Source organism: Typopeltis vanoorti, chromosome 12, assembly GCF_054136105.1.
Source record: "Typopeltis vanoorti isolate ZY-2024b chromosome 12, IOZ_Tvanoo_1.0, whole genome shotgun sequence".
Lineage (NCBI taxonomy): Eukaryota > Metazoa > Arthropoda > Arachnida > Uropygi > Thelyphonidae > Typopeltis > Typopeltis vanoorti.
This window is the reverse complement of record NC_143560.1, coordinates 121,044,698-121,058,411: the sequence shown is the minus strand read 5'-3', so window position 1 is coordinate 121,058,411 and position 13,714 is coordinate 121,044,698. Positions and strand designations below refer to the sequence as shown.

Genomic DNA, 13,714 nt, shown 5'->3' with positions numbered 1-13,714 from the left:
TATACAGCTTTGACCCCAACTTAGATACATAATATAAAGTTGGTTGGACTACACCAAGAGTATTTGAATATTCCAGCAGAAGCAAAGATGAATCAAACAGAAACTTTAATATAACTTAAAAACTTGGGTCATCTTATTTCAGACAAACAAGAAGATCTGCTTTTATTCACCTAGAAGAAGACAAGCCTTATATTCAGTACCTTGAGTCTGAACACTATGGACTTGCAGAGCATGCTATCAACACGTAACAGAGTTCTTCATAAAAGTTGGTTCCTCATGAAATGGCTTTATAAAGAATCATGTGAAACTACTTTACTCTCCTAACTTTAATAGATTCAATTGTCTGCATCTATCCCCTTAGTGGAGGATAAACTAATCAGCTAATCTTTCCTACCTTTATTTTATCTAAATACGATGGTCATCTGAAATGTTCTTGGTCTAAACCATAGATGGTAACACTATCGGGAAGATTTTTTTTTTCAAAGTTGGTACATCTTTCATAAACTTCCATGTGAAATTGGAAGTCATTCTATCAAGTAGTTTGTTTTATATAGCTGTCTGAAGAGAAAGTGTTGTGTGTATCCCTTGAAATGAATAAAATTGAGTATCGTGCAGCTATAAAATTCTTTGTAAAAGACAGTTTAATGCCAAAAGAAATTCATTCGAAGTTCACTAAAGTTTATGGACACCCTTCTCCTTCATTTTCGACAATTAAGAAATGGGCTGCTGAGTTTAAACATGGCCATACCAGTGTTGAAGATGATCCACGTGAAAGACATCCAAAAAGTGTAACAACACCAGAAATAATTGATCAAGTGCACGATATGGTATTGGATGACTGGCGAGTCAAAGTGCGTGAAATTGCTGAGACTATAGGCATTTCAAAAGAACGTGTAGGATATATTTTGCATGAATTGCAAATGAAAAAGCTTTGTGCAAGATGGGTGCCGCACTTGCTCACAGCAGATCAAAAACGCACTCGCATGAAAATCTCTGAACAGTGCCTGGAGCATTTTAACAAGAATAAAACTGATTTTGTGCATCGATTTATTACTATGGATGAGACTTGATTCACCAAGGATTCACACCAGAATCCAAACAGTAATAAAAACAGTGGACAGAAGCCAGTTGTTTAGTGCCAAAGAAGACAGAGTCGGTTCCATCAGCAAGAAAGGTCATGGCATCAGTGTTTTGGTATTCCTAAGGCATTTTGTTTATTAATTATCTAGGAAAGGGTAAAACAATAACTTTGGAATATTATTCTGATCTTTTAACAAGACTAGATGAAAAAATTTGTGAGAAAAGACCCGGTTTGCAGAAGAAAAAAAATAATCTTTCATCAGGACAATGCACCTGCCCACAAAGGTGTTTTGGCAATTGGAAAATTAAGGGATGTACACATTGAATTATTGGAACATCCACCATATTCCCCAGATTTGGCTCCCTCTGACTTCTATTTCTTCCCAAAACTAAAACTCTTCCTCACTGGTCAGTGTTTTTATTCAAATCAAGAGATGATTGCAGCTTTAGAGGGATATTTTGCATATCTTGCTGAGAACCACAACAGGGACGGAATAATGGTGCTGGAGCATCGCTGGAATAAATGTATTAGTCTTAAGGGAGATTATGTTGAAAAATAAAAATAATTTTAAAATTATAAATTCGTGTTTTCATTGTGAGGCCAAGAACTTTTCAGACCACTGTTGTATATATATTTCTTTTTAATAATAAGTTAGGAAATTTACCGACCTTTTTAGTTATCTTACATTAGCTATTTAGGTAGTGCTTTTTACAACTGTCTGTTAATGTTCAATTGCCTTTATTTGTTCTTGTACTGAAGATGCCTATGATTCTTAGATGAAAATTGTATGCTAGTAAAATATATTAGATGAGTTTTTATCCAGTATTATAATTATTTTAAATATAAGCTAATAAATATAAATATAGCTGACCAAATTGTATTCTTACTGGCTTGAACTGCAATGTAAAATGATAGTACAACATGACAGAATTTCATGCTGGCTGGGGTGTCACCCAGTTAAACAAGGTCCCTGTTGAAAAAACAAATCCAGAAACACAATCCAACTCAACATTAGAATTCAAGATCAGTACTATCAACATAAGAAGCCTGATGGCAAAGAAATGGAACTAGTAGAAGAATTCGATAAGTACCAGATCGACATAATAGAGGTGACTGAAACAAAAAAGACAGAAACTGGAGAAATCTTTCTAAGCAATAATTAAAAAATGTTATATTCAGGCAATAACAGTCAGAGAAAAGGAGGAGTAGCGAGTAGCTATAATACTCAACACTAAATACAAGAGCTAATCTTCTTGAATGGCAGCTAATATCAAGTAGGGGAATTGGACAATGCAACTTTTGTGCCTATGGTCCCACAGAAGGTTCTACTGAGGTAGAAGTGGAGGAATTTTTTTAAGGCTTTAGAGAAAGCAACTGACACAGTGAAAAAGGAAAGTTAATCCTTGTTGGGGATCTAAATAGAGAATAGAAAATGATTGGCAGACATACAAAAATATTTGGGGAAAATTTGGAAAAAAGAGCAAATCTAACACAGAAAAACCTCGTTTAATGCAATTAATTTTCCATCAATTAATGCATGCTAAGTGAAATCTTATTAAGTGAATACAGTAAAAAATAGGAATTGTTACAGACCACATAGAAAATTGGCATCCCTTATCCACTCCACTAAAGACCAACCACTTCCCCTAGACCTACCTGGTGTATACCAGGTCGCTTGCAGCTGTAAATTGTCCTACTTTGGCCAAACAGGCAGGACAGCAAATATCAGAATCTCAGAACACAAGGATTACATCAGATTTCACCAGTACAGCCACTCTGGGCTTGCAGACCAAGCTCTGGATACTCGCCACAGAATAAGATGGAAGAAAGCCACAGTAAGTTCAAATAAGATTATTCATGGAATCAGCCTCAGCCCTTAGGAACATGCCAAACCTCAACAAATTTGGATGCATGAGACTGCCCCAAATTTGGGAAACATTTATCAGAAGAACTTCAGCCCAAAGGCCAAGAACTACCAATATAGCCCGCCAGGGGGCACCATCAGGACTTTACGAAAACGTTAGCTTCCTCGCTTTGGTTCTCATTTGCTGTTATGTAGTACTTGCGTGCACTTGTCTTTGTATTAAGTTCGCAAGAAGATGGCAACGTGACGTTTGCCGAAATATCAGAAAGTATATATTAAAGTTTATTTAATTTATATTTCTAGTGTACGCTGTCAATTCCTTAATTATTAGTTATCATTATTAGGAATAATTCATCCATCAGTTAGCAGAAATTTGAAGAAAAAAAAAATTGATAAGCTATATTAGCAGATAAAATCATCAGTCAATAAAAATTAATTCCTTAAAATTTTATTTAATATCTAAACATTTGATTGAGCTACTTTTTTTTACAAAAAAAAGTAAGTAAAGATGTTTGAATAGTGCTTGACTTTCTCATCTTGTCATGCGATTTGCAATAGCTAGCAATTGCTTCATCAAGATTTTGGCAAACTTTGAAGTTTCGTTCCATATCAGGAACATCATCAAACAAAATTTCCTTAGCATGCTTAGTGTGGTTCAAAACTAGCTGAAGTTCTTTTGCAGTTAGCTTTTTAGTTGTAACATTATCTTCTTCATATGCACGCTGTTCTAGTTGGAGATCATTCTCGCTCACCTGTTCTGAATGGGAATCTAACAAGTTTCTCACATCTTCATTATCTAAGTTCTTTTCCATTTATGCTGATATCTTCAGTAATGTTAGGTCTTGGATTTTGCACACGATAAACTAACTTAGGCTTAAGTTTAAACTTGCTTTCTGCATTGCTACCTAATAAAAGCAAAAGACAATCTTTAGATAATTTGTATCCTGGTTTAGATGCTTCAGTTTTAGCCAGTAAAGTTTTTGTTGGCATACACTTCCTAAAAAGGCCAGTTTCGCTAACGTTGAATATTTGACGATCGTCATAATCATCCCCTGAATTATCCTTTGTAACATTGACCAATGTTGCCGCTTGCTGCAGATTAGTGACAAAAAATTTTGTGTAATGTAGAAAAAAATCATGTTAACTGATTAATTATTTAAAGCAGGAAATAGTATCATTTCTCAATTTGACTAACTGAATATTGCATATATTGAATTATTGAAGTTTTCCTGTAATGATGACAAATACCTGTTGGATTTCTGCTCAGGACATGGACTGGTTATTACTAATACAATGTTCCAACATAAAAATGTGCACAAATTCACATGGAGAGAAGAGGCAAGGAATAAGAAAAGTCTCATTGACTATGTTATTGTTGATAGTGATGTTTTCTCCCTGGTGCAGGACACCAGAGTGTACAGAGGATTTAAAATTGGAAGTGATCACTATTTAGTCTTGAGCAGGATAAAATTGAATTTCATATTGAAAAGAATAACATGTAAGAAAGTTTTAAAGTGAATAAAAGTTGAGCAGCTCTCAGATGTGAACTAGAGACTAAAATACACAAACATTACTCAAGAGAAAATGAAGGAGTTTGAGAACAGGAACCAAACCTTGGAGATTCAGTGGCAAGCCCTGAAGAAAATGTTGATTCAGCCAGAAAGGCATGTGGCGAGGTTGTCTGCAAAGATAGAAAAATCAGAATTCCATGATGGACACAGGAAATTAAAGAGGCAGCGAACAAAAAAAAGAAGAAAGCATATTGAACATTCCTGGCAAATAAGTCAGCTTGTGCTCTTAGAGAATATAGAGACAAATGTAAGAAAGCTAAACACTGTAAAACTAGCTAAACAAAAGTCATGGGAAGACTTTGGTAAGAACACAGAAAATTAATATCAGAAAGGTGGTTTAATCTTCTGAGGCTATCGTAAAAGCTCAGGAATGGAGGAAAGAGTGCTGTAAAAGGAATTAGAGATGATAAAGGGGACATTGAAAACTAAAGAAAAAGATATCCTTGATGTATAGAGTAATTACTTCAACATATTGCTAAATGAAACAAGCAGGGACAGCACAGTAGTAAAAAAAAACACTCAACAGGCATGCAATCAGGAATACATATCCATACTTGAAGTAGAAAAAGCCATCAAAAGACTGAAATGTGAAAAGGCAGGGAATAGATGATGATTGACCAGAAATGCTCAAGTATGGAGGTATAGAAGTTCTGCATTGGCTGCACTGCATAGTTCAGAAGGCGTGGACAGAGGGACGAATTCCAGATGATTGGTGTAAAGCTCTCATAGTACCCTATATATATATATATATATATATAAGGGAAATAAAACTGAATGTGAGAATTACAGATGTATTTCGCTACTAAGCGTTCCTGGTAAAATTTAGTTAAGTGCATAAACAGTTGGGAAGGATTATGGAAGGGAAGCTTGTTGAAAAACAACCTGGATTCAGGCCAAATAGACTGTCAGGATCAGATTTTTACTTTACGAAACATAGTTGAGAAATTGTGTGGATTATAACAAACATCTGTATTTAAGTTAGTTTGGTAGCCTGCAAAAGACATATGACAAGGCACCATCAAAAAAGTATTCAAAATGCTACAGTTTAAGGTATCAGTGCGACATTATATCAAGCAATGCTTTTTTTTTTACTTGAATTAAAGGAAGTACAGGAAGATGGTTCGACATTAAATCTGGTGTCAGACAAGGATGTACATTACTTCAGCTATTCGGGCACAATTTTTAGTGAAGATGGTAGATTAAATATGGAAATATTTAATCTACTATCAGTATCAACAAAGCTGGTATAGTAAGAAGTCAGCTGAATAAATTTATGTGGAATAAGATTCCATATAAATTTATTAAAAATTTATTATTAGAATTAGTCAAAACATTAAATTAGCTATATACAAGACTGTGTTTAAACCAATTTTAACTTATGGATCTGAGAGCTGGGTTAAAAATAAAACACTTCACCAAAAAAGACTAGAGACCTCAGATATGAGTCGTGAGAGGGGCGTGAACAGATGATATCAGTGGCAATATCATATTGAAAACGAGGATAATAGGAAAGAACTTGACATTGTTAGCAACCAGGAATGTGTTAGTAGAGCTAATCTAATTTTGTTAATCTTTCCTCTCCCATACTTGAACAGAATGGGAGAGGAAAGATTAACAAAACAAGTGTTCTCTTCCAGGTTGGCAGGGAAAAGACCAAGATGTAGATGAACCGATACAGTAAAAAACACCTTAAAAGACAAACATAAGATCTGATAATATTGGAATAATGACAGATAAATTAATTTGGAGGAAAATTGCTGATCGGAAGTTAGTAATGGTGTAACTTTTCATTTAGTACTATCATAATATCCTGTATGACCCTTGTTGGGTACATGTTAAGAATTTGATGATTAAATTAGCAGGCATAAAATGCCTAACTAGAATTCATAGTTGATAATTACTATTCTTCCATAGAGATCAGTAGGTTTTGTTAATTAAACATTAATTTTATTAGACTCAATAGCTGCTTTATGGCATCAGATAAAAGTCAAACAGTTAAAACAAAAACTAAGAGAAATAATTTTTAATTTAGAAACTCATTTGAATTAAATAATTTTAGTAAGCTAAGTCACTCACGTAAGAAATTTTACTAGTGTATGATATTTGTTTACAGGAATGTGGCATTTCCGATTGAAAAGTATATACATATGTACTTTAAAATACAGCCGCATAGATTTTTTTTTTTTTAACTCTTCAAATGGTGGTGGTATTTTCAAAATATTAAAAAAAAAATAATAATTAAACAGCCTACAAAGACATCTGTAATGATTAATGGTCTGGATAACTGGTGCAGTCTATTAATTAGATCCTGAACTGTTCTCAAGCTCCATGAAAGAACAGTTCATAAAATATTACTCTTTGGTACCTTTATGACTTTTGGACCATTTAATAGGGAATTAAGTAAGCTGAAAGTGGCAGTTACTCAATTTTTTATTTGGGTTTATATAAATATGCACAAGAAGCATAAACATAGTTGACATGAATTTTCCTTGTTTTTTTATCTATACAGTAATTTCTCAATTATCTGACCTTTAAATAATCAGTTAACCTTCAGTTAACTTATCCTTGAATGGATTAGTACAGGGATTCTCAGCCTATGGTATGTGTACCACTCGTGGTACATGAGCCGCAGCTTTACTGGTACATCTAATATCTTGAATTAAATATAGTGGTGTACGCCACTGGAAAAGGTTGAGAACCCCTGGATTAGTATATGAACTGATTCATGGAACAGCACTATGTAATCTTATTGTCATATAACCCTAGACTTAGCCAACTAATCAGCAAACTGATTTCCCATATTCACTCACTGCTCGATGGCCTATCACAGCCATGTAACATAGCTTCTTAGAAACCTGCTTACTGTTTATGATAGAGCAGTTAATCCCATCTGCTATTCTGGCTGGTTTGCTTTTTTACAGAATGAAAACCCAAGTTTCTGGGAGAAAAAACCCTGTTACTTCTGAATGAGACTGGCTAACTCACAAGGTGAATAGATTGCAAGCAGTGTATTAACAGATAATTGAAAGATCACTAACAAATACACATTTCTCTTACACATGCAGTGTGTGTATGCAACTTCACTAACAAAGTATTTCTCCCTGAATGAAACAGTCTTCATTACCTGAATTAGGAGACTACCATAGTATATCATACAGCATGTAATTCATTAATATCAAAGATGATGTTTGAAAATTCTCATGAAGACAGTTTTTTAAGAGTTATAGAAGTCAAATGTACTTGGTGAGAACAGTACTTATATTTCTATATAACTTATATTTTTTGAGAAATTTAATGATTTTAGTATAATATATAAAGTTCTTTAATGTGATAGAATATTAACAATATTTATTTTATTCTAGTCTATAAATATGGAGCACAATCTAATTAATAAAATCCCTTTTGGTATTTTTTCACGTGCCAAAAATCTAACAAAACTCAACATGAAAGATAACCAGCTGACTTCGTTGCCCTTAGGTAAGTTCTTGAATTTTATTTCTATATTATGTATCTTCCAATATATGTATTAAACTACCAGTTTACAACAAAACATTTTGTTCGTGTTCTTTTAGCCAGTTAACTTTTGTATGTTTATTTGTTGCATAATCTGCAAACCGTACTTTTAAGACAAAACATGGAACTTTTTTTTCGTGCCAGTTCAGGCCTCCAATAAGTGGGGAGGTGGTCTTCCACACAAACATCCATGCAAGATTTGAATCTGCAGCCTATTGATTGGATACACTAACCAGTCCAGGCAAAGATCATACAAGATAAACATTTCATTTTTGTATTGTAATTTCAGTGTTGTGTACACAACAACACTGAAATTTCTCTTTACGCAAAACACATGATTTTAACCTAGCTATATGTGCAAAACAGAAGAATAGCATCTACGTTGGTCTGTCACTTGCAGTTTGCTTAATAAAACTGCCAGTTATTTGGATTTAATTTAGAAAAATTAAATACAGAAACTAAAACTTAGGTGAAAATTTTATGGCTCATAATTTATTTTACCTATGTATCACAGGCATCTTCAGTACATTAAAAGATGCTTGTGATAGTAAATTGAAAATGGAACATGACATACAGTTATGGAATCAATTTCAATTTACTATCACAAGCATCTTTTAATGTACTGACAAACCACAGGAGCATGGGATCTGGTAGATGCCTAGAAGATTGAGTGTTGAAAGATTGTCTTTAAGTGAAGAAAGGAAGTAGAAATCTTCCTGACAGGATGAAAGGATACTACAACATTATTAACAGGTTTTAGAACTTTGGCTATATGTTCAGAAATCTCTTTAACAGAATGGAATGGAAGGAGCTTTCTTCACTCAATCTTCTGAGCATCTACCAGATCCACAGCTATCAGTCAGTCATGAGGAGCATAAATCTTGCATCCGTTACCATGAATTGGAACAGTCTGGCCTAGCAGAATATGCTATCTCAACTAAACAGAGTATGGAGAGGTCATAATTCCCAATATAACATTTATTTTCCTAATATAAATATTGGTATTTATTTACATGTATCCAAAATAAGTTTTACTGTGTTTCAAGATTTAAAACTTAAGATTCTTCTCAGCATAACACACCCTCTTTCAGGTGTTCTATGCTGTGCATTATTTCCATTAACAGAATGAGCCATTTATGTTGACCATAGTTGTTAACTCACTACTCGGCATTATCTCTAGTAGCATGTGCATTATATGTATGCTTTCATCTTGGGAAAAATTATATCATGTTGTGAAGAGTTGACTACATTTTAAACATATCACAATGTCTGACAAAGGTTATGCTGCTAGTCTTTCTTTAAATAGGTTAATGAACGATGATTCTTGGTAACACAGTGAAGCACAAACAATTCTTCTTTATTGAGTAGGTCAAGAATTCACGAGAACCTGAGTAAAAACACGGTGGTAGATATTTATTACCTCAAGAAGTCATAGCACTATTTTCCATTTCAAAGAGGATGCTACTCCTTTACCTATACAGTTATATTGGTTATAATCAAATGTGATTATTCCTTTAGTGTGGCATAGGTTATACCATAGCTGTGGAAATAAATACCAAATGGGTGATCCATAAATGTTTAAGCTATTATTGGCCTTTGTACATACACAAACTACCATATCCATGACTCTTCACAAATGATTGATAGTGTTCTGACAAATACAGGTAGAGCATTTTTCAAACCAAATCGCATTTCTTTGCTGCTAATATAATTTTTGTTCAATGATAAAATCTGCTTTTATTTTCAGAATTGGATACAAATAATTTCATGTTGGCTAAATTTTTAATGAATATTCTAATCACAAAAAATATACAGATATAGATATGCAACTAACTTAACATTGAATTTGACTGTTTATAGTGCACTGGAAGTGCACAGATGGCTGCCCAAAGATAGACTTAAGTTCAAATCTATCTTCAGGTGGCCTATCTTCTAGTCGGCGACTAGAGGAACTTTTTCTAAGCCTTTCTTTGAACGGTTATCTTCAGTTAACATATGTTATCGTGTTCCTGGTACACATACCGGCCACTGAATTTAGAAACCTTTATGTAGATATACATAAACGTCATGTATGCAGTGTATATGCAAAATACTTCAGCAAGTGTGTCACCACATTCTCTAGGTAACTATTTAAGAATGGTGCTGGTCAGCAATTGTCAGTGTTTGATCACAATGAGAAAAACAAAGGATCTTTTGGAGTTTGATAAAGGGCTTATTGTGGGTGCCTGTCTGGCTGGAGCCATTATTTAGAAAGCAGCAGACCTCACTGGTTTCTCTAAATGCGAGATATTTTGGAGTGTTTAATCAGTAGAAAAATAACTCTCATTGCTTGTCTATGAGGTATAACTGTGGTCCTAAGGCAGTCTGTCAGGAACAATATCACCATCATCTGTGAGAAGGCTTGTACAAACAGAATTTCCTATGTGCCACAGTTGACTGAAGCATTTAATAAAGACTGTTCCCAACCCATATTTCAAACTATATGCAGGGAATTGGCATTCGCTTGCCTATACAGAAACCACTGTATTAAATAAAAGTTACTAATTAAGGCTGGTATGTTTAGATCAAAGGACCCCATTTGCCTTGCACACCTCAGCTCTTGCTTTTCATTATATCTGCTCTTCTTCTTAATTCGCTATTGTCATATCTGGGTAACACACTAACAACTTTTCTAACACTATTATCCTTACTTCCTGCAACAACTTACTCAAGTCTACGAACATTCCTTTTTTCACTAAGTCATTCATCATTCATGCCCACAACTACCACTAATTCCTTTTTCTCTGCAAAGCATCAGTTACATTTGTCATTGTTACACCAGGAAAACATGTTTGTATACTTTATTAATCATAACACCTTTAATGATTGAGTCCCCATACGATATATGAGTATCTTTCTACTCTTTCTTCATAATAACTTCTTCCTCCTCATTCACATTAGCAATTCTCTTCTTTAGGTGTTTAATCTCATCTTCCAGATGCTTCATTTCACTTTTCATTTTCTAAAGTTAGAAGAGCTTAGGCAAAAGTTCTGCTACAGTTCCAACACTAGCTCCCATTTCGAAACCTATCAATATATACTTTGGACGTACATTAATATTTTCCTTTTTTTCATTTACTCTAACAGTCCACAAATTTTTCACAATGCATCCACTGGGAAAAATCCATGGCACCCTAACTGTATGGGATTCCTAGTATTGTTTGAATTAACTGTGCTGAAGATGTCCTATGATACTTAGGACGAAATATTTACCTATTAAAAAAAAATCTTATTTCTGTGGTTACGTGTGTATGTTTTGTCATGAATGCTCCACAGGTTTCATTATACAACAAAGTCTTATTCCTTCATGGGGAACTAATAGCACAGAAGACAAACTACAATTGAAACAGGGTAAGCTATGTGCCAGAATCTCTTTTTTTTTTTAAAAAGTGCAGATGCGATAAACTCATTCCCACATTTGCTAAACTAATGGAAGCCATCAAATCACCAGGTGCTCATAAAATTTATCAGAAAGCAAGCCATTCCTTACTGTTTAATCAGTTACGAGTTTCTAAACATGAACTGGCAACAAATATTTTAAAAATCACAGAATTAGAAACTGAATTATCAAGTATGTTAAATCAAGGATTGCTACAATTGATTTCTAATGTCTCAAAAAATGCAGGGATCAAAGCATCTGAAAAAAGTAGCATTAATCTACTTAAAAAATACCTTACTTTGTTAAATCGATCTAAGAAAAGTACCAACAAATTACTGACCGAAAAATGGGTTGTCAGCTTATCTAGTCATCCACTAACAGAAGATGAATTAGAATGTTCTAGCAAGAGGTCACAAATCTGTCCAATACTAAAGTCAATAGGCTACGTTTCAAAATTGCAAAAATAATCTATGATGCCAAACCTTCAGACATGAATATCTCATAATCAGAGCTGACAAGGGAAATACCACTGTTGTCCTACATGCCTATTCATATGACCAAAAAATGAATTTATTACTCTGAGATTGAAATATATGCCCAACTTGATTATGATCCTACAAAAAGAAAGCTCAAGAAACTAAACAAGTTACTAGAGGAAACCTCTTCCCTAGATCAAGAAACAATAAAAAAATAAATAAAAACTCAGGACATACCATGCTAGGCCTCTTAGAATATACGGTTTACCTACACTTCATAAGAATAACGTTCCACTCTGATCCATCGTGGATTCTATTAGCAGCCTGACTTACAAATTATCAAGATTTTTATCTAACCTTCACTGTCCTCTCATAGGTCGCTCAGCCTCATCAATTAAAAATTTCACAGATTTTCATGCAAAAATTAAAGACATTCAACTGTTGGAAACTGACATGCTAATTAGCTTTGACATTGTTTCCCACTACAAAAATTTCCATCCGTTGTTGAATTATTCAAATTTGTTATTTCACTTGGAAAGAGAAAATTTACAAGCAAGAGGAAGGAACAGCAATGGGGTCCCCATTATCACCAAACCAAGCCTTTTTCTAGAACACATTCAAGAAAAAATTTTCACATTTAATCCTAAACCAAAAATCTGGCTATAATATGGCGATGACATCTTCGCTGTCTGGGGGTCATGCAGAAGAAGAACTACACTTGTTTCTAGATAAAATCATCTTTGCATCAAATTCATGCTGGAAAAAGAATCTCCACAGGGTATCTCCTTCTTGGATGTACAGATCCAAAGAAAAGAAGATGGTTCTATCGCAAGCCAACATTTTCAGGTTGCTACATTCACAGTTCTTCTGCTCATCATCTATCTCAAAAATTTGGCATCATTAAATCATTAGTAACTAGAGCACACAGCCTCTGCTCCTCTGAAGAATCTTTAAATCAAGAATTGGAAACCATCAAAAATACAGCCATACAAAATGAATACAACCCAAAAACAACTCAAAAAATCAGTCATTTCCCCACACATCAACCTAGACAAGAGCCCATAGGATTTTCAAACCTTATGCCAAAGGCATTTTCGAGCATCTTTCAAAAATTATGAGAAAATATAAATTGGCTGCTACCTACAAACCAATCAACCAGATCCACAATCAGTTACCTTCTCCTAAAGACAAACTCTCACCTCTGATGCTACCTGGCTTGTACGAGGTCCCATGTTCCTGTAAGAACTGAATACAACAGACAGGTAGATTCCATTAGCAAATGCATTTCGGAACATCAAGACCATATCCATCTTATCAAACTGCTGAAATCTGGCCTCACACAACATGGAATTGAAAACCCAAACCATTGGAAAGACCTAACTTCTACATATATCTTTATATAAACATGAGTGTTTTTATATATGTTCTCATTTTAATGTACTTTTTTTTTTTCAGATTATTTTAATTTAATTCTATAATATGCTACTGCATGCATAGAGGGATTCCATTGTAAGCATGCACCCTAATTTTATGTGATTTCCTAGTATTGTTTGAATTAACTGTACTGAAAATATCCTATGATACTTAGGATGAAATATTTACTTTTATTAAAAAATCTTATTACTGTGGTCATGTGTGTATGTTTAGTCATGAATGCTCCACAGGTTTCATTACATAACAACAACGACCCATTCCTGGATGCCAAGCTATATTTCAATCAAGGGAATTAAGGCTATATACATAGCAGCCAAAGCAACTCGTCCCTTCATTAGTTCCCTATGTAGACTGCAG

The 13,714-nt window shown here is 34.1% G+C and overlaps 1 protein-coding gene and 1 long non-coding RNA gene across 3 annotated transcripts in view; one reads left to right on the top strand and one right to left on the bottom strand.

Moving 5' to 3' along the window:
- The window catches only part of LOC150101188 (uncharacterized), a 320,189-nt gene that overhangs the window by 168,116 nt on the left and 138,359 nt on the right, over positions 1–13,714 (bottom strand). The window lies entirely within an intron of this gene.
- Positions 1–13,714, top strand: part of LOC150101189 (leucine-rich repeat protein soc-2 homolog) — a 408,424-nt gene that overhangs the window by 338,375 nt on the left and 56,335 nt on the right. For both annotated transcript variants that reach the window (XM_090402102.1, XM_090402101.1), the window contains one exon: positions 7,879–7,993. In XM_090402102.1, coding sequence (XP_090258228.1) covers positions 7,879–7,993 — 115 coding nt within the window. The remainder of the gene's footprint in view (positions 1–7,878; positions 7,994–13,714) is intronic.